Source organism: Gossypium raimondii, chromosome 2, assembly GCF_025698545.1.
Source record: "Gossypium raimondii isolate GPD5lz chromosome 2, ASM2569854v1, whole genome shotgun sequence".
In the NCBI taxonomy this organism is placed as follows: domain Eukaryota; kingdom Viridiplantae; phylum Streptophyta; class Magnoliopsida; order Malvales; family Malvaceae; genus Gossypium; species Gossypium raimondii.
Window position 1 is genome coordinate 16032743 of NC_068566.1, and position 23183 is coordinate 16055925.

General features: G+C 34.1%; 1 protein-coding gene across 1 annotated transcript; it reads right to left on the reverse strand.

Moving 5' to 3' along the window:
• Positions 1–836: 836 nt before the first annotated feature.
• LOC128033851 (uncharacterized) lies at positions 837–2044 on the reverse strand. Its single transcript, XM_052622244.1, has 2 exons — positions 1886–2044; positions 837–1661 (listed from the first exon to the last, which is right to left on the reverse strand). The coding sequence occupies exons 1-2, from the start codon at positions 2042–2044 to the stop codon at positions 1518–1520; spliced, it is 303 nt and encodes a 100-aa protein (XP_052478204.1). The 3' UTR covers positions 837–1517.
• Positions 2045–23183: the final 21139 nt, after the last annotated feature.

A 23183-nucleotide genomic window follows, 5' to 3' on the forward strand; every position in this document is an offset into this window, starting at 1 on the left:
CACCAAGAAAGTGATCATAAGTAAAGATGTGAAGTTTGATGAAACAAAAATATGGAATTAGACTGCAACAAAGGAGATGTGTGAATAAGGGAGTCCAAGGCCTAATCTGTGAACCACTGGGAAGCAAACTAAAAATGATGAAGTTGATGAACAACCAATACAAGGAACCAAGTACATCACTAAAATCTATCAACAGTGTAATCTGGCAAAACTAGAACTAGTCACTTTTGAAAAAGCATCTCAAGAAGCTAAATGGCGAACAACTATGAAAGATAAGATCACCATGATCAACAAAAATGAAACATGTAAGCTTGTGGATAGACCAGTTCACAAGAAAGTGATTGGAGTTAAGTGGGTGCTCAGAACCAAGATGAATCTTGATGGATCAGTTAAGAGATATAAAGCGAGGTTGGTTGTGAAGGAATTTGCCAGTAATATGGAGTGGACTTCACTGAAACCTTTGCCCCTGTTGTGAGGTTAGACACCATAAGGCTATTATTGACTCTTATTGCTCAAAAATGTTGGAGAATACATCAGATGGATGTGAAGTCAGCCATCCTAAATGGTTTTTTGAAAGAAAAGATTTATGTCGAACAACCACAAGGGTTCACAATACCCGATTGCGAGGCCAAGGTGTACAAATTGCATAAAGCCTTGTACGGTTTGAAGCAAGCATCAAGAGCGTAGTATGAAAGAATTGACAGTCACCTTACAGAGATAGGTTTTGAAAGAAGTGTCAACAAATCCACCTTATATGTAAAGAAAACTGGTAATGAAATACTTCTCATTATTTCATTATATGTTGATGATTTACTTGTGATTGGCAGCAACAATAAACTAGAGATTGTATTCAATGACTAGATGCAACAGAAGTTTGAAATGTCAGACTTAGTGAAATGACATACTTCCTCGGTCTGGAGGTGAACCAAGCTCACAATGCAATCTTCCTAAACAAAAGGAGTTTGCAATAAAAATCCTTCGAAGATATAGTATGGAGAATTGCAAACTTGCGAGCACTCCCATCGCTCAAGATGAGAAGCTCACCAACAATGAAATTGTTGTAAAGGTTGATGAAACAAGCTATAGAAGTTTGGTGGGATGTCTGTTTTACTTGACAGCATCCAGACCTGACGTCATGTAAACATTATATCATTTTTTAATGAAACAAGTTCATCTCAAACTTATTCTTCTCTATTTTTTTTTTTATCATTTTTGCTTCTGTTTCAACCTTTCCCTCATCAAATTTCCAACAGCCTTGGTCTCAATCAATCCACTCACTGAAGCATCCTCACTCTCTAAATATTCCAACTCTGGGGACTCCAAGGAACCAAAAAGAGGCAATATATCATCAAATGATTCTAAGCACTCCAAGGGAGCGCGAACGGGGACATTGTCTCCACATTCATAGAGCTCTCCACGTACGACATCATCTCATCCGATGTTTCACTATGCCCCAAGTAAGCTAATAACTCATCCCTTGTTTCCAAGGGATCGCGAGTAGATGTTGGCTCATCAAATCACTCCACCTTCTCTCTATGCTCCAAGGAAGACAATCCCTCATTTGTTGTTTCCAAGCACTCCAAGGGGTCGCGAGTAGACATTGGAGTTGCAGGCGAAGTAGGATTTTCCAAATCCTTGGAAACTTCGGAGGTAGAAGGCACCTTAAAAACCAAAATCACTTTAAGCTCCAACATGCCTTTAAAATGGAGTTGCTAAATTGATAATTACAGCCATCATCAAATTTCACCCTCCTTGAAAGTAATTGAAATGTAATTTAATGGTTAAACTGAGAAAAAAAAATTAATTGAACCAGAGTTATATCAACTGCAAAGGTAGATTCCTAAAATTCAAGAAAGTAATGAACCACGGGTTTTGATTGAGTTACCAAGGCTCGTGACCTGCTTTCCCAACCATTTCCTTGGTTGGTTATGTCGCCAAGAGCGACTCTATTCTTCGCAGCAGAACCCAGCTTCATGCTTTGAAGCCCAGCGACGGACGGTCTCTTCTCCGTAGATGAAGCCAAACACTGATTTGATGACGACATTAAAAACCCCGTCTGAACTCGATAATAGAAATGAAATGAGAATTGGTTACGTGGGTTTCAAGAAACTGGAGAACACATTAAAAGAAAGATGCAATTTAAGAAAGGAATAAAAAAATGGATAAATTGAGATGCTTTTTCTTTACCTAATTTGAGATTGAATTTTGATCTTCACTGTTCTTTTGTTCTGATTCTTGAAAGGATTTGAGAGGGACGAGAAGGCAGCGCTTTCACCAAAGATTTCACTGAAGAAATTGGTTTCAAAGGTTTTTTTTTTAATTCTTTTAATTTTATCGGGATAAAATATAAAATTTCTTTATATCGTTAAGGATAAAATTTTATAAATTTATTTATTTATAAAATTTAAAAATCTCTAAGTTTATTTTTTAAAATTTTTAAATTTTGAATAAAAGGTTAAAAATATCTATTATTTTTATTTTAACCTTTTGATAACTCTAAATATAATTTTTTCCTCACTCTCCTATCCAACTATGTCCTTAGATGTTAACATGGCAATCAAGCTGAAAAGGCAAATTAACTTTTATAGCCATCAACAATTTCAATTTTTATCAAATTAGCTCTACTCATTAAAAATATAAAAATCTTTCCACATTTTCAATAAATATATTTTTAAAAAAACTTTAAAATATTTGTTTTCTAAAATATAAAAAAAATTTATGCTTTTCAATTCATGCCACCTGTTATTGAGACACATTGCAAGATCATGTCTCTCATTACATAATTTTAATTTTAAGGCTGTTAATGGTTTGTTGTTACTATCAATCCCTTTATCGTTGTTTATTTGCATAATATTTTTACGGTCTATGCTGTATTGTTATGTGAAGGTCACATCAGACATTTTCTGTTTCTGTTCTCCAAATGTAAAATATAATAATTTATAAAATTTTAACTTGACCAGTTCATTCTATATTTTCCCACGGATTATAACTTTACATGGAATGTCTAAGAAAAAAATTATGTGGTATATAACCATAGATGCCTTAAGCCTTATTCTTCTTAATTTCGATGAAAGAGAAACTTCATTTTCACAAAATTTAAAGGTAAAATTTGATTTTGAAAGTTTTATATACTCTGTGTATATAAATTCAATTCAATTCAATTTAAAGTTACATAAGAATCAAATTGTTTAAAGATAATATCCCATCATAATATCCTATAATATCTCATTAAGAATCAAATTGCTAAGAGATAATATCTCATAATAATATCTTATAACATCCCATTAGGAATCAAATTGCTAAAAGATAATATCTCATAATTATATCCTAACACTTTTACATTTAATTGATCATGATCAAGTAAGTCCTATAATTTTCTATTTTGAGCCAAAAAATTAAAAAGGAATTGTCTAAATAAAATTAAAATTTTGTGTTCAAATAATTTAAATTGAATTGTTAATTTTTAGATAAATTCAAAGGAGGAGAGCCCATGCCCTCGCCTACCTCTTAACTTACTATATGTCTACTGTTTTTCTTTTTCTTTTTCTTTTTTTCTTTTCTTTTTTTTCTTTTTTCTTTTTTTTTTTTTTGGTACAAAGTGATTGAACGTATAACAAAAATAAAACTCGAACGGACTCATAACCACAAGCATCCGTCTATAGGAGAGGGATTAGGCTTGATGGTGGGCTCAACAGTTGTACTACACCCAATGGCACATCTTGAGCTAGGTTGGCCAAATGATGAACACACTGATTCCCCTCGCAAAATATGTGACGTGTTTCCATCACCCTACCTTCTTCGAATCGTTGCGAGTCAGTCTTGGATGGATGTTCCTGGATCAACAAGGGCATCAAGTGCCACAATTAGACTAGTTATCCCAATTCGTTTAGCTAACCGCAAACCTTCTCGCAGATGCGAAAGCTCAACTTGTAAACTATCGATTTGGTCAATGTTAACCATAAATCCTTGTTCGACCCATTCACCCTGATCATTTCGCAAAAGTACCCCTACAGAAGCCGAGTTAGTATTCGTCCTTTTAGCACCATTTTGTATTCAGGATATAGGTTCCTTGTGATGGTTTCTTCAATCCAACAATTTTAGGACCCCTGGCCATCTTAGCCATTGCCAAGTGTTCTATTTTGTAGATACCAAGAGCAAATTACTTTGCACAAGTTAAAACTTGTGCTGTTGTAATAGACTGGTTACTAAATACTCTCTTGTTGCAACATATCCATAATCTCCAAGTTAAAGTAGTATAAAGGATCTCCCATGGAACTAGAAAAAAATAACATTTTGGACGACTTGCAATTTTGTCTCAACTAGTCATCGAACGTTTGACTGAAGAAGGTAGCGTAATGAGCTTTAATTTGCAGAGAGTGCCGAATTTCTTTCTCCATATTACCCTCACGAAGTATATGATCAGTAGAGTCACCTGACAGCCACAAAATGAGTAAGGTGCATCAGTTACTACATGTTTACATACTTGCAACTGATTAATATTCAGTCGATTAAGTGAAGCCAATCAAAGAAAAATCTACCTTAACTTCCAAATCCAACCAGTGCTCAATCCCCTGGTATTGACTGACTCCCTATTGGCCAACAATGATAGTGGAGCCTACGGTGAATTTGCCAGAGCTTTCGAACCCCCAACAACAAGAATCGTAGCAATAACTCGATTAAAATAAGGGAAGGTGCTATTTCATTTTACAGAATCCTTACTTGTTGAAATTAAGCGTGGTATGCTAAACGAAATTTTAACTTGTGGCATAAAACGATTGGATATTTATCCAATAAAATATTAGAAAGATTAGTAAAGAATGAGATTTTACTGGATCTAGATTTTATTGGTCTTGGTGTATTTGTGCATTGCATTAAAGAAAAACAAACCAAACATACTAAGAAATGTGTCACAAGAAGTATCTAATTTCTTGAGATAATACACATCAATATATCTTGACCTTTTATGTTCCATCTTTTAATGGAGAAAATATTTTAGAACTTTTATTGATAATTTTCTAGGTAGTCTTATATCTATTTGCTTGATGAAAACCTCAATCAATAAATGACTTTGACATATATATTAATGAGCTGAAAAGGTAATTAGATAATAAAAAAATGAAAATAGTAAGATACGATAGATGTGATGAATTTTATGAAAAGGTTACTAAATCAAGAAAATATTAATTTTAAACCATACATTGTTAGTTTTTTTTAACATAATTCTTTTACAATCAGTATTCTTTAAAATAGTTTTGAATGACATTTTTTTACTATTTCTATTTTCTGAATTTGTATGTTGCTTTACTTATAGATTTTAGTCATGGAAGGACACAATTCTAGAAAAATGGCAAAGGCAAATGACAAAACATATACCAATGAAATTAATCTAACAATGTTAATTATGTGTTTCCTCAAACGAATGATTTATTGGAATGTGTAATTTTTAATAGGTTTATTCATTCATGATTTTTTTTTTAACAAAAATTTCTACATTACAGTTTTGAGGAAGAAGAGTCTTTCTCAAAAAATATATATATTCCGCCAATTCAAGAGATTACAATTTTTTACATTAATGGAATGGAGAATTATTTGAAAGCTAAAACGTCATACGTGATGAAGTTGGGTTTTAATCTTGTGTCAGATTCTAAGGTTTTGTTGGTTCAGGTACTTCAAGCCAAATACGGGGTCACTAGTGGTTTGCCAGAGACAGTTGTTCGTGGTAGATGCTCTTTTTTGTGGAGAGCCCTTGCGAAAGTTTGGCCACTTATTCGGGAGAACCTTCTTTGGTCAGTGGGAGATGGAAGGAATATCAGGTGTTGGTGTGATCCTTGGGTGCCAAATATAGATCCTTTAGTCAATTGGATTCTCGAGCATTCTTGTCTTGATTTAGATTGTTTGCTTAGTGATATGGTTACAAATGGTGGAGGTTGGAATCTTGATCTCTTTCGGCTTTGGCTACCAGAGGAGCTGATCAAAAGGATAGTAGGGATTCCTCCTTCCCATGCGACAGCAGGGACTGATAAAGTTATTTAGGATGGTACTTCGACGGGCTCTTTCTCTGTCAAGAGTGCTTACCGGAAACTTCGAGAAATGTCTTGGAAGCCGAAGGAGACGATGTGGCATCTTCCATGGAAATATCAAGTACCTCAACGAGTTCCTTTCTTTCTTTGGCTCGCTTTCAAACAGCAGTTGCTCACTAATACAAAGAGAGTTCATCGAGGCCTTAGACACAATTCAGTTTGTGGACAAATTTCGGAAGATGTAATTCATGCCATTCGAGATTGCCCTGCAACACGGAGTACTTGGAATCAGTTAATTCCTGTTGAAGAGCATGATAGGTTCTATTATGGGAATTTGCAGGAATGGCTTAATGTCAACTTATAGAATTGTCAGCTTAATTGCCTGGGGGATGTAGATTGGTAGTGTCTCTTTGGGATTATTATATGGCGTATTTGGAAGAATCGAGACCTCTTCATTTTTCAAGAAAAATCTTGGAGTAGCAGTGATATCATTAAAGCTTCCTACAATTGGGCTAAGCAGTATATTTCAGTAATTAGAAGACATGTGACTGAGGTGTGCGAAGCGACACCTTGCTCAATTTTGAGCGAGAGTGGGGTTTGTTTGAATACCGAGGGTTCAGTTAGACATGATGATGGCTTTGCTGTAGTAGGAGGATTTGTGCGGGATCACGATGGGAAGTGGTTATTCGAGTTTAACAGGTATTTGTGAAGTTGTTCAGTTTTTGACGCAGAATTGTTTGTTCAGTTTTTGACGCAGAATTATGGGGCATTTTGGATGGGTTGACTTGTCTAGTTGATCGGGGTTATGATAATATAATAATCCAGTCTAATAATCTTGATGTGGTCAAGAACATTCAAGAGGGTCTTGTGGAGGACTCTAACACTACTCTAGTCAGGATAATTCATCAAATGTTGTTACGTCTTGGTCACTGAAGCATTTGTCACATACATAGAGAAGATAATCAGGATGATGATAGATTGATAAAGATGATACATGAAAGAAGCTACGAGTTGCGTATGTTTGAGACTTCCCCATTTGGGGAAGGGCCTTGAGGCCATGTAGCTAGTTTTTTTTTATTTAACTTGTCCAAAAAAATGAAAATCGTCATTCTATAAATTATTCCAAGATTTTTTTTTTTTTGGTCTAAAGTTTTATATTTTAGAAATTACTAAGTGAATATTTGAATTTACTAATTTTTATTTATTTTATTTTGTTAGTTTTCTCAATAAAATATATTTTACAATAAAAGAAAATAAATTATAGTTTCAAAATAGAATTGACTAGAAATGCAATTATATCAAAATATTTTTGAACATCAATGTACTATAGCATGTAAAATATACATTTTATCCCTTGACTTAATATTTAAAGACATTGACCAACTTTTTAAGTTCCTGAATTTTAAAAATAAGGTTAGAGTGATAACATGTAAAATATAGTAAAAATTTTGGTAAAAGACATTTCTAATCTCTATCAATTTAAAATGAGTAAATTAATTCCTCTAAAATTTACAGTAATTTAATTGCTATCAATTTTGAAAGAAAGCAACTAAGACGATTAATCATAATGTTGATGTTTTCTATCAATTGTACATGATTTTGATTGGTATAATATTTAGCTCTTAAAGTTTACACATTCTCGCCAATTTATGGTTCTAATTTAACAAATTTATCCTACAACATTTGTATAAATGTGTAAATATTGAGATTGAATTTATTAAACTTTTTAGAATTAAGACTAAAATGACTATATTTAAACATTAAAGGTCAAATTTGTTATTATACCAATCAATATTATACACAATTGATATAACATTATGACATCATGATTGATTGTCCTTAGTTACTCACTTTAAAATTAGCAGAGATTACATTACTCTAATTTTTGAGAGTAACTAATTTACTCAATTTCAAATTGAGAAAGACTTAAAAAGTCTTTTCACCAAAAGAATTTTAAAATAAATATATAAAAATGGGATAATGGCAAATTTAAAACTGAGCTTGTGAAATAATAAAAATGCATTCTTAAACCATGTATCGAATACGCACCTTTTTAAAATACAAATCCTAATTAATGGCATAACCATTACTGATATACTTTCCATTCATTTAAACACCATTTATTTACCCTTAATTTGGATTTAAAAATAAATGTTTTAAACCGTAATAGTGTTTAATTTATTAAAATAATAATAGTGTTTACAAATACAACATATTATGAATTTATTTACCTTTAATTATGCAACTTTATGATGTAATGTATAGTCATAAATCACGTTATTTGATTCACAACATCAAAGAGGTACTATACTTAAACAATTTATTGCATATTATTAAGGATAAGTCCTAAAACTATACATGAGCTATGGTTTAATGTGCAATTATATATATGAATTATGATTTTGTGTAACTTTATACATGAAATTTTATTTGACTTTGTAAATTATTAATACAATTATTGATATAACATCATTTTATATTTATATATTGCATACATAAATAGTTACATTTATCCAATATAAAAATATATTTGATGTATTTATTTCTTTAAATATATATAATTAAATCAAAATTAAAATTTCAAGTATACATTTAAACCACAATTAGAGTTTCACGTGTATAATTGCACCAAATTAAAGTTCATGTAAATAATTGCACATTAAATCAAAGTTTCATGTATAATTTTGATATTTATCCCCATATTATTATTACGATCAATATTACGGTTAAACTATACTCCAAGTCAGCTAAATTAGCCATATATGCTACATTTTTTTTAATTAGGCTTATAAGTTGATTTTTTGAAAATTTAGGGAAATAGACTATTTTTTGAGAGAGAAACGAAAAGTGAGCCCAATAATAAACAACGCGTGGTCACGTTCCATATTTATCAATCCACACAATGCTAATGAGAGGATATAATTAACTCTTTCATTAAGCTATGAATTCCACTGTTGCTAGTAAAGTCATCCCATACACAAATCATGTACCCAACATGTAACACCCCTAGCCCGTATCCATCGCCGGATTAAGGCTACAGAGTATTACCGAAGCATAACATCATACAATGAACAATTTATAACCATAAACAAATCACAAGTTAAATCATGGCAACATCAATCAAAAACATTCATACAGTCCCTTATACGAGCCCTCGAGGCCCTAAAAAGACATTGAAAACAAATCGGGACTAAATCGAAAAAATATGAAATTTTTCAGAAAAAGTTAAAATTTTTCAAACTGCAGGGGTCACACTGCCGTGTGACTCACAGAGCCAAGAGACATGCTCGTATCTTAGGTCTTGTGGGCATTCAAAATGGGACACACAACCGTGTCCCAGCCCGTGCCCGTGTAACTCTCTAACTTGGTCACACGGCCAAGCCACACGCCCGTGTGCTAGGCCGTGTAACAGCCTAACTTGCAACCCTTTGAAAGCTACAGGGGATACACGGCAGTGTCGCCATTTTCCAAGTCATTTTTCTCACCCAAACTCACACCTCATGCACAATCCATTTGAACCTATAATCAAGCTTACACAACATAGAATCTATCCATTCAACTAATATGCCAAAATGGCACCTCAACTTCCACAATCAAATTTACCTAAGAAACTATCCAATTCATTCATGTTCAACTCATAACAATTGAAAAAATTCACAACAACATTTTTCATAATGATCTTGGACCAAAAATTCATAAACAACCAATGCAAAATGACCATTTCTCAACTAACATGTACTATACTAATTTGACCAAAGATGCTTACTTCCAAATTTACTAAAAACTAGCCATTTTCAACATTATGCCACATTCATTCCACATCAATCATTAATTGCTACTATATTATTTCTATCAACATTTCCTTACCATCATTTTAACCAACACAACATCAAATTAACATCCACACAAAATACCATATAATCTTAATATCACATCAATTAATTCATCAACCAAAATAACATATATACAAGCCACACATAATGGCTAAATTCATTAAACAAGACACCTATACATGTCATTATAACCATAACTCAAAAACTTCAAAATATACCGATATAACCGATAGATAGTATGATGGATCTCCGACAAGCTCCCAAACCACACGAGCCTTCGATTAACTAAAAACATAAGAGAAAATCACACAAGTAAGCATATAATGCTTAGTAAGTTCGTAAGTCATTAACAATACTTACCATTTCATTATAAACTTAAAGGCAAATAGTGAACATATCCAACATTGTTTGGCACAAGTTTAAGCACCAACAACAATTCACAAATGTGATTAGCATATAAATTAACCAAACTCATTACACAACAAAGAACTTCCTTAAGCTTTTCATGTAAACATTCATTCTATTATGAACAAACTAAAAATCTTTAATCAATATACTATCATACCTTTCCTATGCTTTCGTAAAATTATAAGTCGATGCTTATACCGATCCTTCCCATTTTGTATACCCGTTGAACCACTAGAATAATATCAGATACGCAGGAATCTCGCACGCTATGTGCCATCATGTGGTCAAAACCACAACTATCTCATACCTCGTATCAATGCTCTCTCTCGAGCCATAAATGGGTCTGCTCATACAAGCTGTCAAACAGGATGTAGCTACACGATGCTGCTCACACAAGCTGTCAAGTAACCGCAACACATGCCGAAAACTCAGCCACTGGTAGGCTGTACAGGATCAGCACTCGAAACACGGTAACCCCTAATGACATGTCATTTGTATCCTATATATTCCTAAAGTTCAAACGGGATCCGAAAGTCGCCAAAACTTTGTTGGATTCTTTTGTAAAGTTATAATACCAAGAATATAGCATAAAAGCATTTAAATCAAACATAACTCAATGCTAATTAAATTTATGAACTTACCTCAAACACGAACGGAGAAGTATGATCGATTAATCTGATACTTTTTCTTTTCCCTGATTTAAATCCGTACGTTGCTTTCTTAATCTATATAATCAAATTTAACTAATTCAAACTTCATTCTATTCAATTTAATCCAAAAATCTTATTTTGGCAAAATTACACTTTTGCCCCTAATATTTTGAATTCAATACAATTAGTCCCTAGCTCATAAAAATGCAAATCTATGCAATTTAGTCCACAACCATGCTAACCGAACATCACTTAGGCCCTTAACAATCCTTACATTTCAATTATTTCATAATTTCACCAAGAATAATTTTCTATTTTTTAATCTAATCCCTAATTGACAAATTCATCAAAATTTCCTTTACAAAAGTTGCTCAACTATCATCAAATATTCATTTTCATCTCTCAAACATCAAAAACAACCAACATACATTCATGGTGAAACCTTATATTTTTAACAATTTTGCAAATTAGTCAATGGGCTAGCTAGATTAAGCTACAACGACTCCAAAAACATAGAAATCATTAAAAACGGGATGAAAAATACTCACATGCATGAGAACTAAGGATGGCCGAATGCTTGGATGGTCTTTAATGGCTTCCCAAGCTAATTTTCAATTGGTAAAATGAAGGAGAAAGATGATGTCTTTCTTTTTCTTGATTTAATTTTAGTTTATTTCATTAATTACCAAAATAACCTTACTTTTAATCATTTATGATACTTAATTAATGTCCATCTTTGTCCACTAACAATAATTATGGTCTAATTACCATTTAAGGCCACTCATATTTTAATTTCATAACAAATTAACATTTTTTCTAGTAGAACCTAAGTTTTGCACATTACGCGATTTAGTCGTTTTTATCAAAGTAAGCATACAAACGATAAAATTTCTCCATGAAATTTTTGTACAATGCTACTAACATGATACAGACCATAAAATAAATTTTTTGACGTCAGATTTGTGGTCCCAAAACTACTGTTCTGATTTCACTGAAAACGAGCTGTTACACAACATATCGGCTGTGGGCTCGATCATCTTTAGAGCATAAGCCTCCACTGATATCAAAGCATATAAATTGCATACTTATGGTCAATGACTAACTAAAGATTTAGATAAATCACACCATGAACATCACAAGTGAATTAATTCACAAACGGATTTAGAATTAATTCATCTTGGGTCTAGTCCAATGTATCATTCTACCAATGAATACATTTATGCCTCTACTCGTGGAGTCAACTGCTTTGATAGCCAAGACAAGTCATCTCCCCAATTGGAATTGTAGACGACATAATAATCCTTCTCAATATTTGAATCAAATGCTCACTTTGATTCTTTTACAGTATTACGGGCTCATTTAGATTATCTACTGACGTAAGTTGTCTTTCTCACAATGTAAATGTTCTTTACAAAGCCACATATCTTCAGTTTGAACTTTAGACAATCAATGAGCTAATATTTTGTTGTTACAATTTCGCTATTCATGCAAAATATAAAAGACACAAAATACAAAAAAAACATAATAGTGAAATGTGAAATTAATTTTATTTATTTATTCATCATTAAAATAAATAGAAAACAATTACATGTTTACTACAATATGGGCACATTTCCCAACAATCTCTCACTTGCCCTAGTGAAGTAAATGTGTCATGTTTAGCATTCTTATATCCTCGACATGTTTGTTAAAACTCCTAGTTACAAGAGTATTAGTAAACAGATCCGCAAGGTTATTTTCAGAAGTTAGTTTCATCACATCTACAGTTCCTTCGGCTATTCCCTCTCGTATCAAGTGATACTTCCAATCAATTTGTTTCATCCTAGTGTGACTTCTCATTTCCTTGGTATTAGCTTTTGCAGCACTGTTATCACAATACAATGTTATAGCTTTTTCTATACTAGTAATAAATTCAAGTTCGGTTAAAAATTTTTGAAGCCATATTGCTTCTTTCGTTGCCTCAGAAGTAGTCACATACTCTGCATCCATAGTAGAGTCAGCAGTGCAATTTTTTTTCCACTTCTCTATACTATGGCTCCACGACCTAGAACAAATACATTTCCTGATGTCGATTTCCTTGAATCTTTACAGGTTTAGAATTATGAATCTGTGTATTCAACAGGAGTAAGGTCCTCCCCAGAGTACACACGCATATAATCACTGGTTCTTTTAAGATACCTTAATATATGTTTTATAGCTTGCCAATACCTGAGACCTGGATTTGCCTGATATCGACTAACCATTCCTTCTACGAAACAAATATCTGGACATTTAAATCCTATGTCTGTTTTCGGCTCACAAGAATTTTATGAATTTTAGAAAATAGCCTTACATGGATATGATAGTTCACAGTTTATTTTCTAAGAAGCACAACCTCAACAAAAAACAATTATATAAATTATATAATATCGCATCCATTCTTATATATAACTCAAAACATGTATAAGACTTAAAGAATGTCACTTTCTATGTAATAAAATCATTCAAGAAGAAGAGAAATTTATTTTGATTATCTCTTTATACTAATAGATAGAACACAACCTGACTCTAATACTAATTGTTGAAAAAACGAGTTTGGAAAATGCAGCGGAAAATAAATTTAGGGAAAAACTAGAGTTTTAAAATTTTTCCAAAACAAGATCTTGGTTGTGATATCTAAAGTAATAAACACTTAATAAAAATTGTACCTTTTCAATTCATCTACGATGAGCGCTTAAACTAGTAGTTTTCTCTGGTATCCTCAAGCGTAGTCTGTTGAGTATGGGCTAGCTTCGAATCAGAAATTTTTTCACAAAAATTACTACTGGGGTAAATGTGAAAATTCTTTAAACTTTTGGGTCAAGTTCTATATCAGAAAAATATTTCTAGAAATTTTTTGGAATAATCTCTTCAGAGAATTTTTTCTCTATAACTTTCTCTTGAATTCAAGTGTGTGTAAATAATGACCCAATACTCTCTTTATTTAAGGAGAGTTTAGAGAGTTCAACTATGATTAAACTTAATCACTTTAATATTAAATTAATATAATATTTATCAAAAGAAATATTAGATTAAATTTAATATTAAATCTTATTAAAATAATAGATTGTTTACCTATAAGATAAACATTAAATTTAATTTAATATTAAGATAACCACTTTCACTGCTCAATCACCGATTACAAACCGCCGCTAGCCACCGAGACGCCATCGTCGTAGTCACCGGCACTGTCGTGTCCAATGATGCAGGTGCGACACCCTTACGGTACCTTGAGCCGATTCGGCTACTGTCGGTTCGATTCGGGTCAATGACGACCCGATCAGTTTAGTCTAGCCAGCGGTTGGACTGTCAGCCCAATTTCCTATATCAAGCTCGATTTGACCAGTTTTTGGGTCTTGGTCTCAGTTTTGGGCTCTCGGTCCTAATTTACGATCTCAGGTCCAATTTTCAAGTTCAATTACCCATTAGGCTAATTGTCTGACTTGAAAATTGATTTCCAAAAATATCATATTAATTTTAATTAAGTTGATTAATTTAATTTTGCTTTATGCAAATTAATTTTTCCAAAAATCACTTAGATCTTTAAAGTTAATTTTTTAAGAAAATTTTTTAATCAAATTCTCTAGTTGAACAATTCTCACGACGACCTAATTTAATTTCACATCGAATAAATAGACTCAATTAAATTATTCCCAAAGTTGTAAAATTTTCTTCTGATTTAAATGCAGTCTGATCGAGCTTTTGTTGAGCTAGCAGTGGGACCAATCAGACATATACAATTAGGCTCTAAATATTGCAATTATGTCCAAAAGCATCATTCTAATAATTCGTAATTACTTAATCATGGAGTAAGTCCATAATAAGTACCATGATTGAAAAACTTCTTATTGTATACTCTTTACGAAAGCAATTCATCCAACTGCTTTATCCAATGACCTCGTCATGTGTGTATTACCTTCATATGATATCCTTGATTCCTTTGAGTTAAATCCATTCACTCAATACAATCATATTTTTTCTCATTGTCACCATTGTGTCTTCTTAATGATTAATATGATCACTGTTAACAAATGATTATGATAAATTACTTGTTCAAGAACAAGCAACCCGTGATCACATTCCATATTTATCAATCCACATAATGCTAATGAGAGGATATCATTAACTCTTTAATTGAGCTATGAATTCCACTGTTGCTAGTAAAGCCATGCCATACACAAGTAAGATGTCTACTATAGTAAGTTGTCTTTCTCGCAATATAAACGTTATTTACAATGCCGCTTATCTTGTTTGAACTTAGACAATCAATGAGCTAATATTTTCTTGTTACAATTTCGCTATGCATGCAAAATATAAAAGACAGAAAATACATAAAAAATATAATAGTGAAATGTGAAATTACTTTTATTTATTTATTCATCATTAAAATAAATAGAAAATAGTTACATGCTTACTACAATATGGATACATTTACCAACAGTCATGAATTCAAGCTTTTTGGATACACCACAAATAATGTCTTATGTATACCATACATAAGATTAATGTTATAATCATGGGGGAAAACGGAGGGATTTTCGGTGTAATCAACGTAGTTTGTTTCTCTATTTCCACGCGGTCGGTATCTTTAACCTTTCATTCTTATCTGAAGGCTGACATTGAGGTAGACTTAAGAGGACTCTCAGGGAGAGAACGGATGTGTTGGCAGAAGTAGAGGTTAAACTCAGGTCGGTGCGACATCGATTGTAGTTATTAATGGGCTATTTAATAACGGTAACTTTTGTCAGCTCAAAAGAAGCTTCACTTTTACTCTACCGAAATAGTCGCTCCTTGCTTGAGAGTCCTCCTACATCTACGATGGTGCCAGCCTTCGAATAAGAAGGCTTGTGGTTGGAGTTTTTCCTTATGATTATGCCCTCAAACTTCTATATGTTATTTATAAGGGAACATTTTTTGGTGTCCAAAAAGTTTAAGCTCGTGGTTGTGTAACGACCGTCAACTGGATCCCCCGTTATACCTCAATCTATGATCGTATAATGGCCGTCGATTGAGACCTCCACGTATACTTCCACTAGTGACCGTAAAAAAGAAAATCACCCCAGAACTTGACTTCCCCATGATAGGCTTCAGAGGTAATGGTCCCATCTCGGTATGATATATGAAATTTGTGTGGCTCAGAGTAATATTGCATCACCGACGACTTAATACTACCTCGAACATCAATTAAAAAATTTAGCGATAGAAATTTATTACACCGAGAAGTGTTTTATAGATGAGGGATAGAGAGGCTGTGGGAGAAGATGCTTGAGGGACGATGAAGCATAGAGTGGAAGACCCCTTTTATAGGAGTGGGGGAAGGGTTGGATTGCAAAATAGAAATTTTCCACGGTCGAAAACGCATCGTAGGACTAACTTCTTCGAGGAATATATTCAAAATGTGCTTACAATCGATTGAAAAATAGGATGGGCAAGTACTTTTGAAGAAAAAGGTTAGAGAAAGCATGCCCAACTGGACAAGCTTCCCTGCTGACATTGGCGTGCTTTCCCTAACTTTTTTTCTACTGAAAGTTAAAAGTACCTACCCTAGAGAATAGTTTTGTATAATAACGTATGTTTTGAGGCACCGAATACTCTAGGAGCACTATTTTGATAAAATTATATGACTTCAGGAACCCGTTTTCGAATAATACTTTACATTTCATCATCATTGTTTGATGAATTTATGTACTCATGAACAATTTCAAAGCATGTATTCCCTCTCTTACTGACTTATTTTCCTATTAAAAGGACGTATTCCCTCTACTGATTTTTTTATTTTGTTAATCCAATTTGTGATCGATATTGAAATGAGTCGACGAGTGACATCTATTATGTACTACGACAGTCAAATCTGTAATACAGAGGATGAGGTGGCATTTATAGGAGCACAGTCTATGGAATTGGTGTTTAATCGTACCATTCAATTGCATGAGCTACGAACTAGAATATGGAATAAAATTGAAGGATCGACCCGTGAAAGAATTTTAAGGTTAAAATGTAGATATCTTGCTTCCATTGACCCTTATAGGTATGATCTATTTGATGTGAATGGCGAGCTCCAGCTTGAGACGGTTATATCATTGCACTGCTTAAGCGGAAATACTGTAATAAAGTTATATGTCGAGTTTGCCGGGGCTATTAGATCTAGCTTATTTTCGACCACCGTTGCGGCTAATGTTGGAACAAAGCTGAAGCAAAAAGTCCTACTACACAGTTGTGCGATAGGTTCACTAGCTTGTTACAAACCCGCTACTATGATGTGTCTGAAACATCTATGGGTAAATCCTCATCGGTCTCCGCCATGGATCTAAACTTTGGTGGCCAGTATTAGTCGAGGTATGAGCATAACCTGAATATCGACACTCAGGCTCAACATTTAATCAGTGCGTTCAATTTCAACTTTGGTGTTGGCTCAATGTCATGGATCAAAAGAACTTATACTGGGGGTTCATCGACGTACACCGAACACCAAATTGATATTGATTTTAACGGGTACATGAGATATAGAAGAACCGATGACTTACTCCTTTCGATGGGGATTGGCAATGGTACATCAAATCTCTTGCTTTAAGGGGACAATGAAGGCACAGTTGAAAAAAAAGATGTGACCAAGGAAAAAGATGCAAGTGAGGAACAAATGACACCAGATACAATTGACGGGGAGTCAAACCCTGAGCCAATCCGGTAGTGCGGTTTAAATGGTTCAGATGTGACATTATTTCCTGAACCAAAGTTGATCCTAACAAAGCTAGAACCTTACGGGTCTGATGATGACACTCGGACAATACTTCAGATCTATATCCGTGATATAAAGTATATGAACCTCCACCCCACATAACCAATATTGACTTATCGGCCATGGGTGATTTAGAGTTTTAGCGTCTACTGCACATAACACCTGACCATGCAAGCACATGCATGATGTACGAGTACTAGAAGTAGGAACGGAATACCTAAACAAAAATGCTTTCCTTACCGCACTAAACGGTACAGCTTCAAAAATGGTGTGAACTATCACGTCATGAAGTCTCGTTTTGAGAAATTTGAGGGAAAGTACACAATTTGCGATGGGAGATGTAAGTGAAAAATCATGGCATCTTTATGGAAGAAGTCTAGACTACGGACAATAAAAAAGTATTCCAGTCCACATACTTGTGTTGCAGTAGATGCAAATCAAGATCATCGTAGGCTAGACTCGGACATGATTTCTTACATTATTCTACTGATAGTGAAGATGAATCTCAATATTCCCGTCTCGATGATGATTACGAACATCCGTAGCCAGTACGACTATACTCCATCGTACTACAAAGCGTGGGTTGGAAAACAAAAGGCTATGGATCAATTGTATCACAATTAGGACAGTTCATACGACTATATATGGCAATTGTGTCAAGTGTTTGATCGATAAATTCTAGGTTCCATAATCGATCTGGAAATGCACCCAGCATACTCTGACAATTAATTGGTCCTTGGGAAAAGGGTATTCCATCAAATCTTTTAGACCTTTGAGAAATGCAAAGAAGTTTTCCAGCATTACAAGACTTTGGTGAAAATTGACGACACTTGGTTGTACGAAAGGTATCAACATCGGTTGTTAATTGTCGTTGCTAAGTTGGTAATCAAAAGATTATGCCGATTGTGTTTGCAATAAATCTTAGAGAAAAACAGATGACTGGGATTTCTTCCTGAGCAAGTTGCATCGTCGTGTTTTCCTGCAGCCTGACATATGTATCATATCAGATAAAAGAACCAAAATCTTGTCCGCTATTGAGCATTAGTTAGCCTTTGGGGTTGCACCCATCACAAGTACTGCATACGACATGTCAGATCTATCTACCACTTAAAATGGCTTCGAAAAGTAAGTAAGATGCAGTTATCGACATGGGTATTGGCTCTATATGTATAGTCATGTTGTACCCTATTTCATTCATTGTTTGCATTCATGCGTATTTTTTTCTCAATAGGTTATGAGCTCGTCTAACATCATTTCCATGAAATGTTGAACAACTCGGGCATCATCAATAACTATGGTGCAGCATACCTCACCAACATACCCTTCATACAATAGACGCAATCGTATGACAGGGGTTTATGGTTCAGGCACATGGCGTCAAACTTAGCTGATTGAATCAATTTCATACTAAATGGGACATATCATTTGAAGATAAACTCGGCTGTTAAATAAGCATACTTTAGCTTCACTACCTTCTTTTCAAATAGGGAGTCAACATATATTGGACAGATAGTGGGCGACTATACTTGGTGTAAGGATTTAATGAAAGAAATCAGATGAAATATGACGAGCACGAAGACTATGTAAGTAGTGTGTCACTTGCGTCAAAACCTGGAATTTTGAGTCACGGAGTAGGCTAGGTCGGACCAGGACATGTTAGGGGTATCATATCGTGTCAACCTAATAGAAGGGACTTGTGATTGTGGGAAGTTCCTAGCACTTTGGTTTTTATGCGCACATGTAATTGCCACATGTAGGAACCTAAGAATTTAGTACATGTCTTATATCAACGATGCATATAGTCTAGATTACATACATAGAGTATGGAATCCTGAATTCCTACCCGTCCCTGATGAGAGTACATGGCTGCCAATGTCCAGCGTGTCGTACAAGTTGGCACTGAACATGAACCTATGTCCTGTCCTGAAAGGTCGCTCGAATACCACTCAGATACGGAACAATATGGATATTCGGGAGAGGGACGATCAACAGAGGTTATGTGGGTACTGTAGGAACCCAAGGCATATGAAGGCAACATGTTCTGTGTTGGGGGTACTTCGGGGCCTTAACACCAATAACATTATTTGCTTTCAGAGAATATATTTAGTATAATGCTTTCATTATTCTGGTGTTTAAGATTTGTTATTTCTTATTAACTTATGCATAACTTACGTTAGAATGTAACGAAAATAAATATAGTGTTAGAATGGAAATTTATGGTTTGTTTATTTATGTCATATATATTTACATCGCAATAGTAATAAAAAAAACATCAATCGTGTCATCAAGGAGAATGTGTGCCGCAAGTCGGTGGACGACAGACGTGAGAAGGACTTTTGCCCACAATCGGAGATGCGGTCCTATAAACTTGATCATTGCCATCGTCCTTACCATCACCGCCTTCACCCCCACCCTCCTGCTCATCTCCATCTCCATTATCATCATCATGTTCGTCTTCGTGTTTGTCTTTGTCTTTGCTTTCATGTCCATCGCCTTCCTCCATGCTCGAGTGCAGTGTCGTACTAGCCTCTCATTGTGTATCCTCCACTTCACCAGCAAACGGTTGCATCAATGACCCACCACAATAAAATAATAATGTTGATGGTGTTTGTGTCACTATCGTCATATAACTGTAAAGTGCCATAAAACCCAAATGTGTCGACATTGACCCGACACTAACATCGACTGCTGAATCAACATTTGTATTGGTGTCGTCATCAATGATGGTGCATGCATTAGCATCTGGCTTGACATTTGGGTCGACATCAATGTTAGCATGGGGGTATAGAATATGGGGGACGTCAGTGCCTCGAAATATGTACCTGTATGAATAAAAAGATCGGGCATGTGTGGCGGTGGTGCATAGTGCGGTGCTTGTGAAAAAATCATGAGGTCAGTGAAATGAACAGGAATAAGTGGAGTGAACTGACAAAAATATTGCATAGACATAAGCAGCTGTTTCGAGTGGAGCTGATGACAAACCCATCGTACGACCACGTCCGGCCCTACGCTGTTGTTGGGGCGATCATCATTCCCTCTTTTAATGAAGTTGCCTATTTCTCGCCTCCACCAATAGCAGATACATCTTACTGATAACTCTGAACCATAGCAAGTACTCCAAACAGGTCGTCATGTATGCTGAGAAAAATGGTTCGCGGATGGGTAAGAATTTTATCCTATGATCCCAAGGCTCGATGTAATCATTTTGAACCTCTCACCAATCCTCGTCGTTTTTCTTTTGTATGTCCACCCTGTGCAGCTCCTTCAAGTCTCATGATGGTGACAAAATTTGTTGCCTCCGCCCAAACTATCGCATCACCTAGTCTAATTCCTACATTTCCACTGTCGCGTACATTATCAACGGCACCTTCATATCCCACATCCTTTAATTGGCCAACACTTCAGACAAGATGCAATATATGATATCGATGTTGGCGTGTGGCATCCATTCAAACTGAAATGCACAATTGTAAATTTCATTATTTACAAAATTTTATTTTACAAATCATTGCGTAATTAATATAGTTTCGAAAGAATAAGTAACTAACATTGGCTTCTGAGCGTTGATCTAACAATAGCCAAATATCTTCCAACTCCTCGAGTAATCCCACATAACTCGGCCCCGAATTCCACCTGTAAAAGTGATTTCTTAGCTCAAACATATAATAAATAAAAAATTTACTGTACAAACTACATATTTATTAATAAATGATTTTTACCTTGTCACCAATGAAAATATGTATAGGTCGTTTAGTTGAGGACGTAGAAATGGTAGCCACCACCAGGCCCACGACTGTAGCAAGAGTAGGCAATCATCGATTGAATTCTTATCCGGTTCTATGGCTCGACACAACTGCCAGTATAACATGGCCAACACTGCTGATCCTAAACTTAGCTGTTTGCATTCTTTGAAGTTTACTAGGTGTAGTAGCCACCTTACGTGCACCAAAATTTGAGATTTATCGAGCATTAAAATTCCCTCGATTAATTGAATGATGAATGCTCGAACGTATTATTACGGAGGAAGCTTTTCGAATTTTTTCTCCAACCAATTCATTGATATTTGACCACCTTCAAACTTGTTTGGGACCGTCCCTAATAATGTCCCGTAGAAATTCTCTTTATTGGGAACGATCACTACTCCTATGATGACTAGCCCATCCACCAGCAGACCGAGTTGTAACGCCATATCCTTTAGTGTGATTGTACACTCGCAGCATAAAAAATGGAAAGTGTATGTCTCCGGCCTCCATCTTTCCACCAACGTGTTGATGAGTCTAGGATCAAGTTTACAGCCCTCTAGCATACAAGACATATGTAAGAATCCTTTCTCTTGCAAGTAACCACGAATTTTGGTGATCAGAGGCTTTGCCAAATTATGTATGAATGCCTCCAAAACATGATCATCCGCCTATTTATAACGACAAAAAAATATTTTTAAATTAAAAAAATTAAATTTAACTTAATAAAAAATAACGAAAATTAAATTTTAAACTTACCATTACTGCTTGAGTGGCGAAAATGTAATTGTCGTCGAAACGAATTAGAGAGGTTGTCCTTCGTGAAAACATAATCCGAACGAATAAAATACGGGATAATTAAAAAAAACTAATATTTTTAAATGAAAAAATCGAAAAATTTAGAACAAGAACTTGAGAAAATTGAGAGGGTTGATAGAGTTAGGAGATTAGAAAGAATTGAGAGAATAGGATGTGAGTGAAATAAAATTGGGGGGTATTTATAAGTAAAAAAAAAATTCGACCGTTGCCTCTATTTTAAAATTTTTTACCATTACACTGCCAACGTTCAAAATATTGTTGGATTTGACCGTCAAGGGAAACGCGCCCAGCTAGACGTGCTTTCCGTTCCTCTCTAAAAACGGTCTATTTCCTAAATTTTCAAAAAAAAAAAAGAGGCTTATAAGCCTAATTAAAAAAAAAAACAGTGGCATATATGGCTAATTTAGCCCTCCAAGTCTCTATACTATTTGTACATTTGGAATTTATTACAGTTAAAATATACTTTTATATTTTTAGATTCATGTCCAATTGTCAACATCGTTAAAATTTTTTATTAAATTAATTGAAGTGACATATTGAAATTTAAAAAAAAAACCTTGATATATATGTAAAAAAATTTGGCATTTGTAATCAACCTCAATTTAGTATAAGAATTTCAACAAGGTTTATAATAAAATTTAGATTTTGAAATCTTAAAAGTAAAAAACTAAATTCCTTCAAATAAATGCACAGAAACCTCAATACACCATCAAAAATATGTACCCAAATATAAAATAATAATATAATAAATATATTTTTACACATGTTATATATATTTCTATTGTGTATTTCTTCTAACTATAATTTTACTTTTATGTTTCAGGAAAATATTACTTGGGCAAGGAATTAGAAATTTTAATAAGTTAGATTTCATTTTAGTTTTATTAATTTATTGTAATTTTATTTTTAGATTTCATTTTAGTTTTATTAATTTATTGTAATTTTATTTTTGTGCAACT